Source organism: Megalops cyprinoides, chromosome 4, assembly GCF_013368585.1.
Source record: "Megalops cyprinoides isolate fMegCyp1 chromosome 4, fMegCyp1.pri, whole genome shotgun sequence".
In the NCBI taxonomy this organism is placed as follows: Eukaryota; Metazoa; Chordata; class Actinopteri; order Elopiformes; family Megalopidae; genus Megalops; species Megalops cyprinoides.
Window position 1 is genome coordinate 31,440,001 of NC_050586.1, and position 18,240 is coordinate 31,458,240.

The window sequence follows — 18,240 nt, forward strand, 5'->3', positions numbered from 1 at the left end:
GTCTCTAATTCATACATGCGGCACAGCAGAAAAAAAGCTTTCATTTCTCAGGAAAAAACAGTCATTTCCAGACACAAGTAAACACTATGAGTTAAAACCCACACTATACTGTATACTGAGTATACACCATACTACCTTATACATTCCCTTTGAGAACAGCACTCCTTACTGTACTATTGTCTTACAATACATTTACGCCATACTACAACATAGCAACTCACCCCTACTAGCCCTTATACTACTTTAAGATGAACTCTCTACTGTAGAGTTGTCTTATATTGACTTACACTACACTATACTACCTCTGGGAGGGTACTACTGTACTACTGTGTAACACAACACACTACCTTAAGTTTTTCCCCTTCATACTGTATTTACACCCTGAATACACTGCCCTGCCATACCCCTGTCCAGTGGAGGGTAAGAATCTCATATTCACTCAGTTTACTAGTTTACCACTGCCTGCTTCTCACATCTTCCCACTGCATGGAAGAATAGGTCACACTATGTGTTTGCCCACAATACTAATGTTTGACCACAAAACACATAATACTGTGTCATATCTAATTCATACACATGATACAACAGAAAAAAAAAAAAAAAAAAAAAAAAAACTTGATCATTCCTTGTGAAGGAAGTCATTTCCAGACACAAGTAAACACTACAAGTTAAAATGCACATCATGTTTAGAGATACGTTTTAGCTCTCCATCTACTGTAGATAACCATCATACAGAAGATAATAACAACAAATCAACTTGGGACAAAGATTGACATGATGTGTGTGAGGTATAAAAATAACGTGTTTCAACAAAGACTGGAAACGATTGTTGGGTAATGTATTTTTCTTTCTTCTGAAGCTAACAGCACAAATGCCTGCATGCTACAGAGCAGGCTGAGAAGTGACACAGGGTCTGTGGTTAGACTGGCTGAATGACTAATATCCACATCAATGGGTGATTTGAGCAAACTAACAAACAACAGAGACATCTGTATCTTGCTCCCCCCCCCCCCCCTCTACGCAAAGAGGAAGTAGAGGCTGCAACATGCATGTGCTGTGGTCCGATACGCCCAGCGTCACCCAGTGTGAAACTCGCAGGCCTATATCACACTCCATCAGCTATCTTTAGAGGAGTCAAATGATCACTCGATGCCCGGAGAGGAGTCTCACTTGTTCCCCCTGTGGTTTGCGGTGAGGGAGCAGGTGTTTCGTAAATAGACACACAGACACGGTGCGCCGTTTCGCACAGTCCAACGCGAGACCTGTCTGACTTCAGCTCGGTTCGACTCACCCGTTTATATTCGACATTTTTCCGTTTCAGACTACTGCGCGGTTGCAAATGGGAATGCTAGTGACTGTTGCTGTAAATTACATCAGGTCTGATCGTTTCTCCAGCCCAACCGCGCACTGTTGGGTAAACATCTGAACCTACTTTGAAAGCGTTAGTCTTTCGAAAGGTGTCATTTCTCCCGCATCCAGATGCCAAGCTCTGTAAAGGTGAAATTAGGGGATTCCAAACCAAGGTTGGATGAGCCTGCCATTTTGACATAAACGACAAATGTGCACATATGTGTGAGTTGGTTGTGGCAACTGTGACAACACATTACATCAGATGAAAAATCTACATTCCTTTGATTCTCAAACTGAGTTTGTGTAAGTGATGATTACAGAGGGATCATTGACATAGCGAATCCTATGTCTTTTCATATAACCAAAATTTTTCATTTCTTCAGGGGTAAAATGCAAAGGACCATAACACCCTGTTCACTTTGGGGGTGGACTAATACGGCAGACTCGTATGAATCCCCTAATCACATGCTCCTGTAGAATGGATCACAGATGTCTCCTTTCTCAGTTGATTTCACTGGTGATCTTTGCCGAAACTGAAGGCCCATTTTTTATTATTATTATTATTACTACTTTAAAATGAGTCTTGACAGCACAATTTGTGCAGTCAATAGGATATAAGGGACCGCCAGCCGTATTTGCATTGAGGCTCCATAAAGGCGGAGATGGTATATGTGCGCGAGGCTTTTGTGCTGAAGCACTTCCTGGTGACAGCGCATTGAACGTACAGTATCAGCATTAGCTGCTGCAGCTGCATCCGTAGCTCTCACACACTCTCAGAGCTGAAGGACTGGCCTGCCCATCTCACAGATGGGTGAGCTGTGAATGCACCCACTGATGACTGGGGCTCTTTCATTCTGTCTCATCACTTGAATTGTACGCACAGAGCGTAAAAAAGCAACATCAGATACAGGCATTTTATATGACATTTTCTAAATAATTATTAACCTCCAAGTGAAAAATGACACAATTAAAAAAATGTTTAAATCAACAAAGAAATCAGCTTTTCTGTTTGCTGATTGCTGTAGAACTGTGGCACCTTACTGGTATATTATTAAGGGTTTCTGACCGGACACCGGACACCGGACACAGCTGAGTTCAATGTCTAGTGGCCTCAGAACGGAAGAACTCAAAGTCTTAAATTAAACATGAAGGGCAGCACACAGCAGCAACCTAAAATCTACCTGCCATGTCACCTACAGTGTTTGACACCTGGCAGTTCCTAACTACAGAGACCAGCACGCTGAGGCAAAATTGCAGCACTGGAGTCTTAATGGCTTCACTTTAAGACTGCTGTGTGCGACAGCTGCTACATTTCTAATGCCTTCTGACAGACTAAGATGGGCTTCCATACTCTGGACACGGAAGGCCCTCCTGTATTTGTCTGCCCTTTAGCCAGAAAATGTTTTTAAAAACTGATAGAACAGAAACTTTTTTTTTTGTTGCTACTTCTGGATGACGGCCCACCTTTCGAGTTGGGTCGCCATAGAAACGTGGTGCCCCCGCTTGACTTCAGGGCGCACTTCGCTGTCACGCGGACCCTAAGTGTCAAACGGAGGGTGACACATACAGCACACGCCACTCGCGCGGTGACACTCTGGCTCACACTGTGCACTGTGTACTCCGTGTCCCCTGCCTCTGTGAAGGGCAGCAGTAACAGCTAAGAGAACAGAACATCAGGCCATTTCTCTCACCCTGTCATCTTAAGTCTTTTTTTTCAGTTCAGGACCTGTGTTAGCCTCTACTTTTTTCCCCAGTTTAAGAGCTGTGTAAGCCTCTGCCGTTAGCCTCTACAGTTTGAATGCCATGCCATTTGAAATGGCAAAGCTGCTGAGAGCAAAACTGTCTGTAACGACGTATTACAAAACGTTGCTGCCTGCCCTTCTCTGAGGCCTGCAGAGTACCCCTTCCCACCGCCCCTTTTTACCACTCCTGGAGGGCAACGTCCTTACAGGAGCCCTTCCATTTTCTCGCGACTGAAGTGCGCTGAGTTTCCATGGTCACGGAGCAGTTCCCGCCACTCTGCCCAGCATGCTGTTCCAGACGCGCCCTCGCTCGAGCGCTCGATCTAAGGCAGCCCGACGCTCATCCTCGCCCCTCGACTGCTGCCGTGCGGGGCTTGGACTGCTTTTGTCCTATTCCCCTCCTACAGGTCCTTTCAGTGACCCGCAACCTAATAACAAACCGCGCCTGAACCTTCCACGCTAACAGCAGGTAATGTCTCTGGAAAAACGGTTTGCATTTTTGAAATGCATTTTTAAATTCTTTGGACGGTACATGACCTTTCTTTAGCATTTATGCTATTGAGCTAACAAAGCTTAGAACAGCACATTACCTATAGCACCGATGTGAACCTGGTGATATATAGGATTCAGTACAATGCACGTTTAAAAACCTAAAGAGTGGTGTGCATCTGCATTGGACATGTGGCATACATTATCTTTCTCTTCCCTCTTAAAAAACACAGTCCACAGAGGGGAACACAGTTGAGGAGCGGATACGCACGTCAGTTTGAATTGGGGAAGTAAGTATATTGAGGTTATCTTGATAAGATTTGTCTGCTGTTTAAAAAAAAAAAACTAAGATCTTCTAAATTGATAACTGAAAAGCTGCTTTAGGTTGCGAAATTCAGCTCACCTTGATGCCTCCACTGTACTGTGCCTACGAGAGACGAGGCTCTCCCTGTGTGGGTGCAGCAGAAGGAGGCGTCTCAACAGAACGCTCCTCTTTTTGCCGCCTCTCACTCCAGACAGGTGTGGTTTGTAGTGTACATTTTGCTGTTAGCTGCACAAGTTCTGATTTTTTCTTGTGGTCTAACGGACATTGTAATCCCATTCTCCACACGCGCAAATTTCCGTTGAGGTTGGGCTTTCAGACGCGGCCAAAGGCAAAAGTCATACCAACTGAACAAGCTTGCACTGGCAAACCCTCTCGCCGAAAACGGATTCTGATGAATTACCGAATGGAGCCATTTTAAGGAGTCTCCATTAACACTGCAAAGGCATTTCGCGTTTTGTCAAATCACAGAGAAGAGAGCAGCATCCCGTCCCCTCATTTTTTTGGGATGGGAAAAAAGAAACACTTTCCTGCGAAACTGTGAAACACAACACGCGGATGTAATTCAGGCAGCTGATCGCAGGAAAACATGACAGCAGCCGGGGAAAATTACCCGCGGTCTACGGCGCACAAAACAGAAATCAGAATAGCGCTGACAGCTACATAAGTATACAAATGGTGCTGGGAGGTGCTCGCTCACTCTTACTGCAGTGCTGCTGCCAGGCCTATAGACTCTATAACAGTCCTGGAGGATCCCTATCCTGACAGTCACACACACTGAAGGCTTTCAGATCAAAAGCACCCAAATGGCCCAGCAGGTGCTCCGAGAGCTGATCTGGGGCAGAGATAGTTCATTATTACGATCAACCTGACAGAGACCTTGAAGAGGGGCGTGTCCGACGGAAGTCACCGTGGGTTGTTGCTGCTGTCAGCTGCTTAGCTTTTCCTGATCGGGGCCTCTGGTCTGGTGAGGAAAATATAGCAGTAGCCACCCAGCTGTTTTTAACAAGTCAATGATCAGGCCTTTTAAACAGTTCTTTTGTTCTGGGAATGCTCCTCTAAGGTCAGGACAGGGTGAGGATTATAAATCAGCAGTAATCACAGAGTGCTGCCCCTATGACCCGACAGCGCAGTTCTCCTCTGATGGTGCAATGCAGAGCAATTTGAACACCACCACGGGCAGTGCTGTGATGAAATTACACCCAGAGAAAGTCTGTGGTTGGACATAAGAAGCGTTTAACCTGAGAAGGCCCACTGACATGGGGGTGTGCATCGTGTCCAACTAAACTCTTCCTCTGGGTTTTATTTGGAGGAACTCATTGACATTCATACATAAAAAACATCCAGTCAAAATTAATTTCAGTGAATTTATATACAGCCACTTCTGTACATACATAATTATCTGTTAAAACAAAAACCATGCAGCTTCCTGTCATGATACAGAATGCTGTGTGACCATACGGCTCTGACAGGAATGCCTGCTCTGTCCTCTGCCCACACTCACACAACAATAAACCCCAGCGACAAAACCACACAAACACCTCTACACATGGCCACTTTGCACTCATCTTACTCAAGACCCAGATGGAAGACCCATGTCAAAATCTGGGTGGGTTGAGAGCTATTACTCATGGAGAATATGCTCAGTGAACAACAACTTAACTGACTCCACATGATGAGCAGAGAAAAAGATAAAGGGCCCTGTTGCTCGGAACTGGGTGACTCCATCGCCCCGCCCACCGTGGGTGTACATGTGTGTCTGATTCCCGACTTGTGCCACGCAGTACCGGGAATGGCTCAGTGCCCTTTCACATCGGGGATGCGTCATGTGCCACATATCAATCAAACGATCCCGGAGAGGGTCACATGGAGGTGTGAGGGCCACACACCTTCATCACATTACATTACGTTATCGAGTGTCAACTGTGAGCTCTGCTCCTTACCACTATGCTACAATGTTGCCCCAGTTTTTAACATAAATTCCTGGGGAACCATGGCTGAGAGCCTATGGAGTAACTGCAGATCAGGGTGCAACCAGTTAGTTATCAAACGCCCAACATCAGACAGACAGTAAAATAGGTCTAACAGGGAGGATTTCCAAATCCTCAAAGTTCTCCAAGGTGTAAAGCAGCTGAAATTTACAGCATATCACAGGTGCAAAAACACACCGTCAAAGGGGGCTTGTTATTGCAACTGTAAACTATGTTACAGTATCTTGTCTATTTATTGGAAAAAAGAGAAATCATTTGACTGATCCTGAAACGGTGGTTGATAATTAAAACGTCTGTCTCTCTATCTGCCTTGCTAGACGCTAGACTAGAGAGGGACATGAATCCACAGACAACTCCCACAGAGGGAATCAAACGCTTAGTTAAAAACAAAAAGGCGTAGACTTCCCCAAAGTCAGACATAACTCACTCGGCCCCTTTCGCTTCATTATGAATGGCTGTAATGGAATTTTGGTAAGGACCTCGGGACCATCTCCGCGCCTTGTTTTCGGGACGCGCGGCGTGGCGGGCCGAACACAGAGAGTCTGTTTCGCTGCCGCGGCGACACAAAGGCCACATTGGAGGCGTGCTCCCCGGCATGTTCCCCACAGAGCGCACGGCGCAACAATTGACACTGTTGTCCGGGACGGCAATGACCAGACAGCGGGACCCTTTGCTGACCCCCGGACTGGCCACGGGGCAGACGGGGCTGCCCAGCTGCGCTCGCGACCAAACACGTGCTGATCCGACTCCACGCTGCGCCGGCTAATTAACTCTTTCGCACAGACGGGGTCCCATCATAAACTGCAAAAAGTGTGCAGGAATGTTATGGTGTGGTGAGGCACTCCAAACGGGCGCTTGTTTTCAACCAAACACATGACAGCAGTTATCTTATAAAGAGTCAGAGTAGCACAGCAAATAGTGTTACTAAAAAGAATATGTGTTGTCATTTATGGTTAACATCAAAGCAGGGAAGATGAAGGCGAGAGGTCTCGTAAATACTAAACTGAAGAATTCCTGCATGTACGGCTCAGGCTGTCTGGTAAAATTGGACAGGTTTTACTGAAATACTGAAGGTGGAAAAAACCTTTTCGCTAATCTTTTCTTTTTAAGAGAGCTGTCTTCACAAATGCCCGAGAGTGACTAAAAGCTTGTTTTTAGTGAGTCCATTCCAGAACTGATAATAAAATCTACACAGAAGTCATGCTGATGACTTTCCCTCACTAGAAATACATTTCCTCAGACATATTCACGTGACGCTGTTTTCTTTATGCCGCTCAACTGAATTCCTCCATCAAAATTATTCAACAGGATATCCGCCAGCGGAGGTCTGAACAAATATGGAGAGAGAAACACGGACTTCTAAATCAACACGTGACCCCAGTGTTTTTGCGGATTTTGTGCATTTTGATGAAGCAGAGGGACTTGTGCATTAAAAGAAAACACACAGAAAATGGACATGGTTCTTACCAGCACTGGTGCCTGCACCAGTAGTCATGTCAGCTCCCATAAGGCCACCTGGGATTCAAGGAGAAGAAGAAAAGGGTTAAAGGAGACACTATCTCCTTCCACTCATTAATGCCCTCACTCGCACAATGTGTGGGCCCACTTATGTCAATACGCCTTCCCTCCCCTCATGACAAGCCTATGTGTGTCTGTGTGTGTGAGAGAGAGAAAAAGAGAGAAAGGGACAGAGAAGTGGAGTTTACCTATTTCCACCAACCCCACGTTCTAGAAAAAAAAGGCTTCAGCGAGCTGATGACACCGTCCAAGAAAAATGACATACTTCTAAAGTCGGAGTCTGTGTGGTTCGCTTGCTTCGCCAAAAATCATATTTAGTTTTGCTCCTGTAATATGAATCAAATTGCAGAAGGAAGCCAAGGATAATCACAGAGCTCATGGTGTGGGCAGCCGGCAACTGACCAGAGGGCAAAATAGAGCTTTTGGACAATAATAACAAACCCAGAGCAGGATTAAACTGCCCACTGTTATGTCACTGGAAACTCAATACCTATATATAACGTGACATGTCTTAGGATAATGTGTGATGTTAAATGGCGAGCTACATGAACTTCCTGTTAATAAAATACCGGGCCGCGAGACCAGGAAACCTAAATTACGTTTTCTAACATGAGGCCTGAGCTCCACGGGAGACAGACACCTTGGCTTACGTTTCTGCTCTGGAACTCTTTCTGGAGCATGACTTCAGAAACCCTGTTGGATATGCGGGGTGTGTTCCAAACGCTGAGTGATTTGATTGGAAGCACACAAAAATGAAAAACGGTGTTTTGGATTTTCATAATGCAACGCAGGAACAAAGCCATAAAATATCTCTCTATACATGTATCATTTTCAAATTGATGCCATTACTTCATACTTATTACTTCAAAATTCCATTTTTATTTTTCCACATTTCAAAGTTGATTATTATTACTGATAATAATGACAGTGATGATGATGATGTTGCTGATGATGAAAGCAGAACACTGGCTGTTGTGTCTAGTCATTTCCAAAGGCCCCAGAGAAGTAAGGTGGGACCCTGGTGCATTGTGGGAATGTGGAGAGGCCCCTCTTGTGTCACATGCACTGAGTGTGGAGTAAGGGTGCGTGCATGCTCACTGTAGCGAACATGGTGGTGCTATGCCTGCACTTCCTGCACTGGGTGGCAAGTCTGAGAAGCAGTGTACTGTGGTGACCGTGACTGGACCGTGGTGCGTGTGGTGGTACGTTCTGTTCTGACCGGGACGGGACCGTACCTGTGTTGCCTGCACTGGGGGGCCGGTGCGTGACGCCGGGCGACATGCTGTTGCGCTGCAGCGAGTGATGGGCCAGGGGCAGGAGGTTGTGGTTGCCCAGTGAGCCGCTGGGGTGGCTGTAGATCAGGCTGTTGGGGTTGGACACCGGCATCTCGTAGTTGGAGGGGGGAACAGCCTGCTGGCGGAGGAAACACAAAACAGGGCGCGGTCACAGGCAAGCAGGGCAGAGATTCTCCCACCAGAGATGCACAGCTGTGGAATCCATGGAACCGTGGTCTAAATACTGCGCTGTTGACCTTACTCTCTTGCGATCTCAATTCCATTTAAAAGACAATAGGTGTGATAAAGGGTGCCAGAATGTGAGGACAACAGGAGCCCAGACATGACTAAATGATTCATTAGGTAGACCTCTCTGCGATGGGTGACCTGCACAGCTTACTTTTTTTTCATTTATACAGCTGAGTATTTTCACCAGCGGCAATTCAAGCGAAGAACCCAACTTAGGGGCACAGTGGCAGTGCCGCACCTGGAAAACTGAACTCGCAACCTCCTGGTTACAAGTCTGGTGTGTACACCACTGTACCAGGTTTCCAAGGCAGGAAGAGCTGTAGTTATCAGACCAGAACATGACAGTCTTGTTTGTGTCATGGTTTTGAAGCCATGTGCAGTACGAAGCAAGGTCTGAGAAATGCTACTGACCCCCTGAAACCTAGCTCGCCTGTCAGAAATATCCCATCAGTCCCTACAAAACCCTAAACCTTGATATAATGGAGGAGGCATGTCCGTCTGTTGTTGTCCAAACCGGTTCTTTAACCTCACAGCTTTTATCAGCTTTAACACTGTGCATCCTTGGACTGGTTAAGGCCTCGAGCTGTGGATGCGGGCATTTAAATGAAATGACAATCCTCTTCTCACACAGATATGCAGAGCAACACCAGAACCAGAGCACGATATGAACAAGGACACAACATCTTCAAAATTCTGAAGGGTCTCTTATTCATCTCATAGGCCCTATACATGAAAAAATAATGATTAATAATACTTATTATTATATTATCATGTAATTATAACAGCATTGCTGTGTCCATGTTGATTTTCAATACTGCAGATATGAAGACGGAGGAAGAATTCTCTACAGAAAAAAAACTCTGGGCTCAAGGGATGTGATTTATCCTGTGTACATGTTTACCAGCTAGGTGTTTGCTTACAGCCTGGCTCAATTCAGGCACCTCACTAGAAGCTGTCCCTTCTCGATGTTATCTTTGGGAAGTACAAACAGCCTTCTAATTGCTGCCATGTGTCCGAAACCCATGCAAACACCTATCAAGAGCACCCAGAGGAAATCGAATCTGACCCCTGCTTTTCTTTTTTTCTCTCTCTCTCATGTGAGGCTATGGCCAGCTCTTTCCTTATGCTACGTAAATATTATTTCTGAGGGAATCGGGACTGAAGCTCTCTCTCTCTCCGCTCACAGCCTAGCGTTCTCCCGTCTTTTCATATTTTTCTGTGCCCACCAGTCCTGCTTTTTTCAGTAGCTCTCTTTAATTACCGCCTGGCAAGCCTTTCCCTCTTCTCTTTGCGAGGTCTCCCGTTTCGGCCGCCTCCAACCCCCCCCCGCCCCCCCCCCCCGCCAGCTCGCCGCCCCTCCGCTCTGCGGTTGAGTGGGCAGGGAGGGCGGGAGAGGGCCGCGCCACGCCCCTTGCGAGCGTGGGCCCCAGGGCAGGCTGTCATTTGGGCGATGCCATCCTTCCTGTTTGTGCAGATCTTCTCCCCTGCTCTGAAATCCAGCGGCCCTGTCCTCGGTAACCGCGGAGACCACACTCTGAACTGCCACTTGTGCTGCGTGCAAAGTCACTATTACCACCGCCATCCTCCCACCCCGGCACATGCCACCCCCTCCACCCCCCAACCAAAAAAAAAACCCTATCATTAACCCCCCACTACCCTCATCTACACTGCTACTCTGTCAGCCATAATTTTTTTTTCATCCGCATGTATAATCGAATTACAGTCTAAATGTCCCTGTCTTAAATACAGTATAATGCTCATAGTTTCAAAGTTACTTTTAAAGTTCATGCGAAGGGCACAGCCTGGTGATAAACAACTACAGACTGCGCTATTCCGACATGCTAAGAGCACCAGGGTTTCTCTCACTGGCCTATGGCAATATACTGTACGTATTTACACTCAAGATCAAAGCCAACTCACTGACAATAGGATCTCAGCCACTCGCTGTAAGTGTCGTACAAACACATCCATTATTACATTACATTACTGGCATTCAGCAGATGCTATTATCCAGCGCGTCTTACAGAGGTTAAAATGTTTACATGTATCGATTTATATAGCTGGATATTTACTAAGGCAATTCTGGGTTAAGTACCATGCTCAAAGGTACAGCAGCAGTACCCCAATGGGGAATCAAACCAGCAACCTTGTGTTTACAACTGCTCCTTACCACTATGCAACACCGAGATCCCTTAGAATGTGACAAGGATTTCCCTTCATAGCATTTAAGCAATGCTCGAATTAAACGCGAAACATGAGCTAAATGTCGGCTTGGTTAATGAGATGGGGGAGGGGGATGAAGCATATTTTGGTGAGGGGAGCGTTGGCGGGGGGCTGCGTGCGTTTTCTCCGTGGGCGATGGGGAAGTGCATGCTCAGGGGGTCTCCGGCGGGCGACCGTTACAGAGATGTCGTGAAGGTAGCCAGGTGTTAGGAACGCGAGGGTACTTCAGAACAAGGAAGAAAGCACTCGGTCTAGTGGTGAGTGGCAGTCACGGGCAAGCCTGCTTCCTTTCCTCTTTTATTGCACAAACAAGGTTAAAATTCTTCTGTGAGGATTCTCTCATGCAGCATTCTGAGATTTAACCCTTTGAGTGTGGTGACCGACGTGAATAACAAGGACCAGTGGATTTGAAGAGGGAGCCACAAAAAAGTGTCTTCTTGTATATGCAATGTTATTGTCACTGAATAATCATTATAGTACACTAAAATATAATACTAGCATTTACTCAATATTGGCAGAATTTTTCATAAGCATTGAGAAATAAATAATATCCTTACAATGTCATACATAACAACATAATTATCTGCAAGTTACTGAGACCTATATCATCTTTGATAACAGAACAGTCACTGAATAACTTCTGTTCTGTCTGGACCTAGAGGGGCTTCCTACCATTTCACACTCAATTAGTACCTTTGGTTTTTTGGAGGTTAAGGGGCCCAATTGAAATTAGTGCTGAGGGGGGCCACACCGCAAGGGTTAAAAAATGGGTTACTACAGCTGTTAGCCCAGGTTAGCCTAGGTTAGCCCAGCCATGGCGGCTTTCTGGAGGTACTTACAGGTAACTTATGACTCTTGATCATATTATCAAACTCTTGGTTAATTTGTTTGTATTTCTCCTCGGTGCGTGGAGTGAGTGTGAAGGAGGAGTCGAGCTCTGGGCTCTCGCATCCTTTGTTTTCCTTCTTGCTCAGAGCCTGTCGGGTTTTTTTTCCCCCCACGCCCGGAAACATCCGGAAACAAAAAGGAAAAAAAAAAAGGGAGACAGAGAGGGAGAGAAAAGGAGAGAGGAATGAGAGGTGGTTCGGGGGAGGGGGTACTTACACACAGCCTCTGCCTGCTGATCATGAGATCAATGTCTTCGTTAATTTTCCTGTACTTGTCCTCGGACTCGGGGCTGTGGCCGACCGAGTCGTCGGCGTCGGGGTCGGGGCTGTCACAGCCGTTTAGGCCCTTCTTTCTCAACGTCTGAAAACAAACCAGTCGCACACAGTTCAGGGGCTCCGCAAGCGGCAGGGACAGTCAGCAGGAGGACACCAGTGGCCTTTCAAACATGTCAACACTTCAAAGGGGGAAAACAAATCAAAAAGAGTGCACACAAATGATACAATTACGCCCAAGGGCTGCGTCTAGCCTATCAAATATGTTAGTGAATGGAAGGCAGGGGGAGGTAACATTACACCTGTGGAACTACTTCCCTACCAGCTGGAAATACTGTATTCTAGCCTTTAACAATAAATGGCAATGAAAAGGTTTACCCTTTAAGTGTGGATTACGAAAAGGAGAGCGAGAGAGAGAGAGAAATTAAACTGATCTGTTCCTCACTTACAATTTTTTTTTCCTACTTTACACCTCTCTGTGTGGCCTCTCAACAGACCCTGGATTGTGTAGGGAGAGCAATATCCCTTTTGGCCACCTGATGGCCACATTCTAGTAGAAATGGCACCTCCCTGAATGACCCACGCCAGGCGGCACCGGGACTCCCAGCCGGGCCGCGGGGGTCCCGGACACCCCTGCTTTTCTGCTCTTCTCCCGCCCTGCCCCACCTTTCGGTTTTTTTTGGAAAGATCGTGGCGATCGTGCGTGGGTGTGGGGGGGGGGCAGGCAGGCAGACGGGCGTAAAAGTTTGGAATCGCACTGATTTGTCTTATTCTGCGGAGAGCACAAAAGGGAGCTGATAGTTAGCTGTCTCATCAAAGCTCCCCTCCTCCAGACTGACTGGCTTTAATAAAAGGGGGATTAGTGTAGGGGAATATTAACGTCCCGCAACTGTCGGCGCATTGCGCTTTCATGTGAGCGCTTCGCATCACACCACAGTAATTAAATTTGCTTTGGAGCCGCCTATATATGGTGCCAAATGACTGAGAGAGCTCAGACAGGTAGGGCTCTCGCTGCCTTAATCTTCTCATTTGTGTGACACTCCTAATAATTACAATATTCTGGACTGAACCAGAGACATGGAACCTTGTTTTATTTATTTTTTTATGATTTATTTTTTTATTAATTATTTTTTCATTAATTTATTTCATAAATTATTACATTAATTTAATGATTTGCATTTCTTTCAAATTTTGGCAGAAAAGGGCAAAAAAAGGGTGTTTTAGCAATGCTTTTAGAAAACAAATCATTTTTATCCGACTATTGCCCGATTACTCACAGTTCTCAGGGAGACTGGATGGCTATATATGTGGATATATTTATGATCTTTGATTTATAACTGGGGTTTGAGTTACTAAGGTTTTAAAGGTATTCATGCCGTAGATTATTCCCAGTTACCACAAATCATGCTGCATTTTAAAAAAGAAAAACATTGTGAAGCTCTGAATTACCTGAAGCTTTCAGCTGAACTGCACATGAGTTAAAAATGTGCGTGAATGTAACCATGACAGCTGCTCCGTCATAGGCCGAGTCATTAGCTTAATGGCCAGAATGCTGCCCTCTATCTGCACAAGAGGGTAGTGTGCTGTGAGGCACTCTGATGGATGGCTCTGACGCCAGAGGCATTGTATTGGCTAGGGTTAGGGACCCGCTCCCTGTGGAGGGTATGGTGAGGGTGCAGGGATGGAGGGGGGAGGGGGGGATGTGATGTGAGACCTTCATATGGGCGCATCGGAGCGGAAAGTGCAAGCGTCAAGTGATCGGGAGGCACGCGGCCCGGCTTAGCTTTCTGCTGGGGCTCAGCAGTTTGGAGTCCAGCACGCAGCCGCCCCGCCGGCCCCGAGCAATTCCACTCATTCAAGACATCCGCACCTGTCATCTGCCCCCACACCTGTCATCCACCCCCCTTCCCCCAGAGACAGGGGGCCAGGCCCCAGCCAATCGCAGCCCCCAGCTCCAGGGGATGGCCATAGAAGGTTCTCTCTCCGCGGTTTCGGCCCTGCACATCCCCCCCATTCCCTCTCCCCCCAGCCCCGGCACCCTGCCATCTGTGACAAACAACATGCTGCCACCTTCAAACCTGCCCCCCCCCCCCCCCCCGTATTTCTGCATCCTGTGACATCACCACTCGAACACGAGGCCATTCGGGGAACAGAGGAAAATAAAACACACACTCATAGCAGAGCACCTTCGAGTGATTTAAAATTCCACACTTCATATGTAGAAAATCAAGGATATCCACATTTCTTTGTTCCGAGAACTGAAGTGAACTTTCGGATTTGAATATCAAGTGGCAGTGGCCACTGCTTTCTGAACAGAGGTTCAAAGAAATAAAAAGGCTCGCGGGTAATGCAGTTGATGTAAATAATATCGATCGCATGTCACCCGCGCCACGTTTTGAGATATAAATTTCGCCTTAGACATTTCCAGCGCATGAAACGTTTCCAGTCTGTCTGCCTAAAAATAACGTAACCAAAAACAACCCTGCACTAAAGACAAGTAAACAGCAAGCTGATGTCCAACGCTGACATCTTAATAGCTCTGTTGGAGGAAACCTCCATGATTCAGAGCCCCAAATGTCATTGATAAAGTGAGAACTATCTAACAAAGCAGGGAGCAGGTTCTGCAGCTTAAAGGGGAAATGAGAGAATGCACAGAGAGAGCGAGGGAGGGAGGAAGAGAAAGAGACAGAGAGAAAGACAGAGAGACAGAGGCAGAGAGAGACAGAGACAGAGACAGAGAGAAAGACAGAGAGACAGAGGCAGAGAGAGACAGAGACAGAGACAGAGAGAAAGGCAGAGAGAGACAGAGACAGAGAGAGGAGCATAGAGTTGGATAGAAAAGGAAAACCAGACTAAGAGAAAGAGAGAGGGAGCAGCAGAGTGAGAGGGAGAAAGACGGAAGCAGAAAAAGAGGGAGGGGAAGGGAGAGAAAAAGAGAGAAAGTGGGAGAGGAAAATGCGTTAGCCCTCTCTCCCTCGCCCCTACAGAGGCTTGCTCCTAATTAAACTACTTCTTCATCACTCTCCCTCCTGGCTCAGCTTGTCAGAGACCTCCTCCGTGCCAGGCAGAATGTAGACACAGTGTCCTACATACCCTCATCATCTATAACCTTCAGCCCAGGATTGGTGGTGGTGGGGGCTGTGTGCATTACAGGCAGGTTGAATGGGGTTCAATGCGGACAGCTGACACTGAGCCCCCCTGCCTTCTGTGGCCAGAGACTCACTCGGCACTCTGCCACCAGTCCACCCCCCACCCCTCCCCGCCCCTCCCCGCCCCTCTCCGCTCCCCAAATTGCCATCAATATACTGGGGGGTCAAGGTATGTTTCCAGGACCAGTGCCTTTCACATTCAGAGGACAATGTTAACATGCCTCTCCCTCCCAGCTTTCCTGAGTTCAGCACTGTGGCAGACTGCAGACTCAGATAGCGATCCATTTTTATTTTTCCCTGCTGTGACCTGATTCTGGCTATTACCACCGGCGAGGGGAAGGCCCGCCCTGACATGCCCCAACACAGACTATCTGACAACCCCCCAAAACCTCCACCCGCCCATCCCCCCACCCGCTGTGATGGACACATGGAGCCTGGTGTCTACGGTTGCTGACCCCGCCGCTGTCGGCCTTCTGATGGAAGCCCGTCCACTGTGGGACCTGAGGAACGACAGGACCACAGGCTATTTTGAGGCCGTATTAAAAAAAGGACCCGACTCCACTCCGGACACGCCCACTTTGCCCCGACACTTGTCGGATCCTCCCTTATGAGGGTCGTCTTGGTGAGGGGAGGAACCAGAGTCACGACATTTGATATGGTGTTTATGGAGGCCATTCCAATGAGGCGACAGAATGGCGGACACTCCTCATCCAATGCCCTCCAACTCAATGCCCTCCCACCATCAACTGAAATATACAAAATGTTCAAATAAATCTGACAAGGACAATGAACTGACAAGGCTGATGTAGGTTATTCTATGAGATTATTATAGCATAAGATTAGACCCAGATAAAGAGTTTGGCTGGATGTACCAAGCATTGATGAATCATCTACTCAAGGATCATTGGCTTAGTGTGTGAGGCTTGCTGCACCGCATTCAACAAAATGCTAAACATAGGTATAGAAGCTCCAAATAGATGTTCCAGTTATGTTGGCTAGACAAAAAAAAAAAAAATACTGTTCCCTGATAGAACAGCCAACAGAGCTGTAGAAGTGTGTTTATGTGTCACACTGTGTACTCCAACAGCGGTATTCTATGGAACAGGACACTTATCCCATGCAGACCAGGGGCTCGTATAAAGAACAGACATGTGGCATGGTAAAAGCAAAAATCCAGTTTGAGGATTTGGCGACAGAAACGAGCCCCTCACTGTAGAAAATGAGCCCCAGCTTGGCCAAAGCTCATCAGAATTTCAATAATGCCGCCACTCATCATTAATGGTGTTTGCATTCTGGAAGACAAAGCCAACGGCTTTGAAATAAACAACACGGACTTCCCACTGGACGCGTATCTAACAAAGTCGGTCGCGTGTCGTTTTTCCGGAGCCAGCAGCAGATGTTGTTTTCTTTTTCCCTACATCTCCGGCAGCACACTGCGTCGGGGTGGTCCGATAAAAGTGGCATGACATCATGCTGCTCCGCGGCCACGCCTCAACTGTACCGCGCGCGGGTGCGTGCCTGCGTGTACGTGTGCCTGTGCACTTGTGTGTGTAAGCATGCATGTATGTGTGTCTGTGCGTGTAGAGTACATGCTGGAGCAGAGCCCTAACACTCGCTCAAGCAGAGCTGTGGTCTCAGTCCGTCCAGCTACGAGAGGAACCTCCACAATCGCGCAGAGTTGCTGCTTCAAATATCCTCTCTGGCACTTTCCGCCAATGTGCACTCTAAGCAAATTCGCCGAGGGGGCTGCGGGGCATGCGACGGAGCCTGCTGCTCGTTTGATGCGGCGGCGAACATTACCGAGATCAAGCGCGGCTCAGCTTATTGGAAACAGATGGGAAACCCGAAGCGGGAGGCTACCATTTTATTCAAGCGCGGTTTTGAAACACTCTCGGGGGTCACGTGACAAGGGATACCCGGAAAGGGTGAGGCCGAGACGTCCCCTCCCCGTCAGGCTCCTGGTGCCGTGACGACTGTCACCGCGAGAGCAGCCCGCCTCCAGCATCTCTGATCCAATCTGAATCAAGCCTGTCGCGGCTGGGCACCTTTTGAAACTGTTGCACTGCTGACTTTTCCGTAATTCCCCTTCTTTGAAGCGCCTGCATGCTGTAATCGAGAATCAAAGGCAAGAGCATGTGATCTATCAGCCCAGAAGTAAAGTGCCCGTGTATTTGATAATAATGCACTTAAGCATGTAATTACAACTGTCTGTGGATCACACAGGATGAGCTAAACAAAAAGCAGAGCTTTGGATATTTAATATGTGTGGGTCCGCTGAATCCCTCTAATCCCCCCACACAAAGGCATGGGGATCAGAGCTGCGGCCAGCCACTGTAATTCAGTAAGGCTGTGTATTCATATAATGGTGAGAAAAGGAGAAGACATCAAACGTCATCAACTGAGAAACTAACAATGTACCACGGGGTGAAAAAAATGGCAAAGATCCACCATTTTTAAGCCTTCGGAGGTCAGAGGTCGAATGCATGTTTCATTTTAGCACATGCTTGGCATGTTAACGTGAAATGTTTCTTTCAGCTCTCATCTGGGTGGCTCATACGAGCTACGAGCTCATTCCAATCTCTGTGAAACAGTGAGATGTTAAAGCCCCTAGGAGGGGACGCCAGTCCATCGCAGGGTCACGACCCCAATCCATCTCTTTAATGTTAAGTGTCCATTTAAGAGATGATGCCTGCCGTTTGACTCAGCTGAGGTCTGAACCCACAACCTCATGGAGTCTGCATAGGCATGCTGCTACTTATACAGACCCATGTAT

At 47.2% G+C, this 18,240-nt stretch overlaps 1 protein-coding gene across 8 annotated transcripts in view; it reads right to left on the reverse strand.

Moving 5' to 3' along the window:
* mef2cb (myocyte enhancer factor 2cb) overlaps positions 1-18,240 on the reverse strand; it is a 76,247-nt gene that overhangs the window by 4,762 nt on the left and 53,245 nt on the right. For 3 of the 8 annotated variants that reach the window (XM_036526364.1, XM_036526358.1, XM_036526360.1), the window contains 3 exons: positions 12,263-12,406; positions 8,648-8,825; positions 7,362-7,409 (listed from right to left, as the gene is read on the reverse strand). In XM_036526364.1, the coding sequence (XP_036382257.1) occupies positions 7,362-7,409; positions 8,648-8,825; positions 12,263-12,406 (370 nt within the window). Of the gene's footprint in view, positions 1-7,361; positions 7,410-8,647; positions 8,826-11,997; positions 12,136-12,262; positions 12,407-18,240 lie in introns of all 8 variants that reach the window. The other 5 variants (XM_036526366.1, XM_036526363.1, XM_036526365.1 and 2 more) reach the window with 3 other exon arrangements.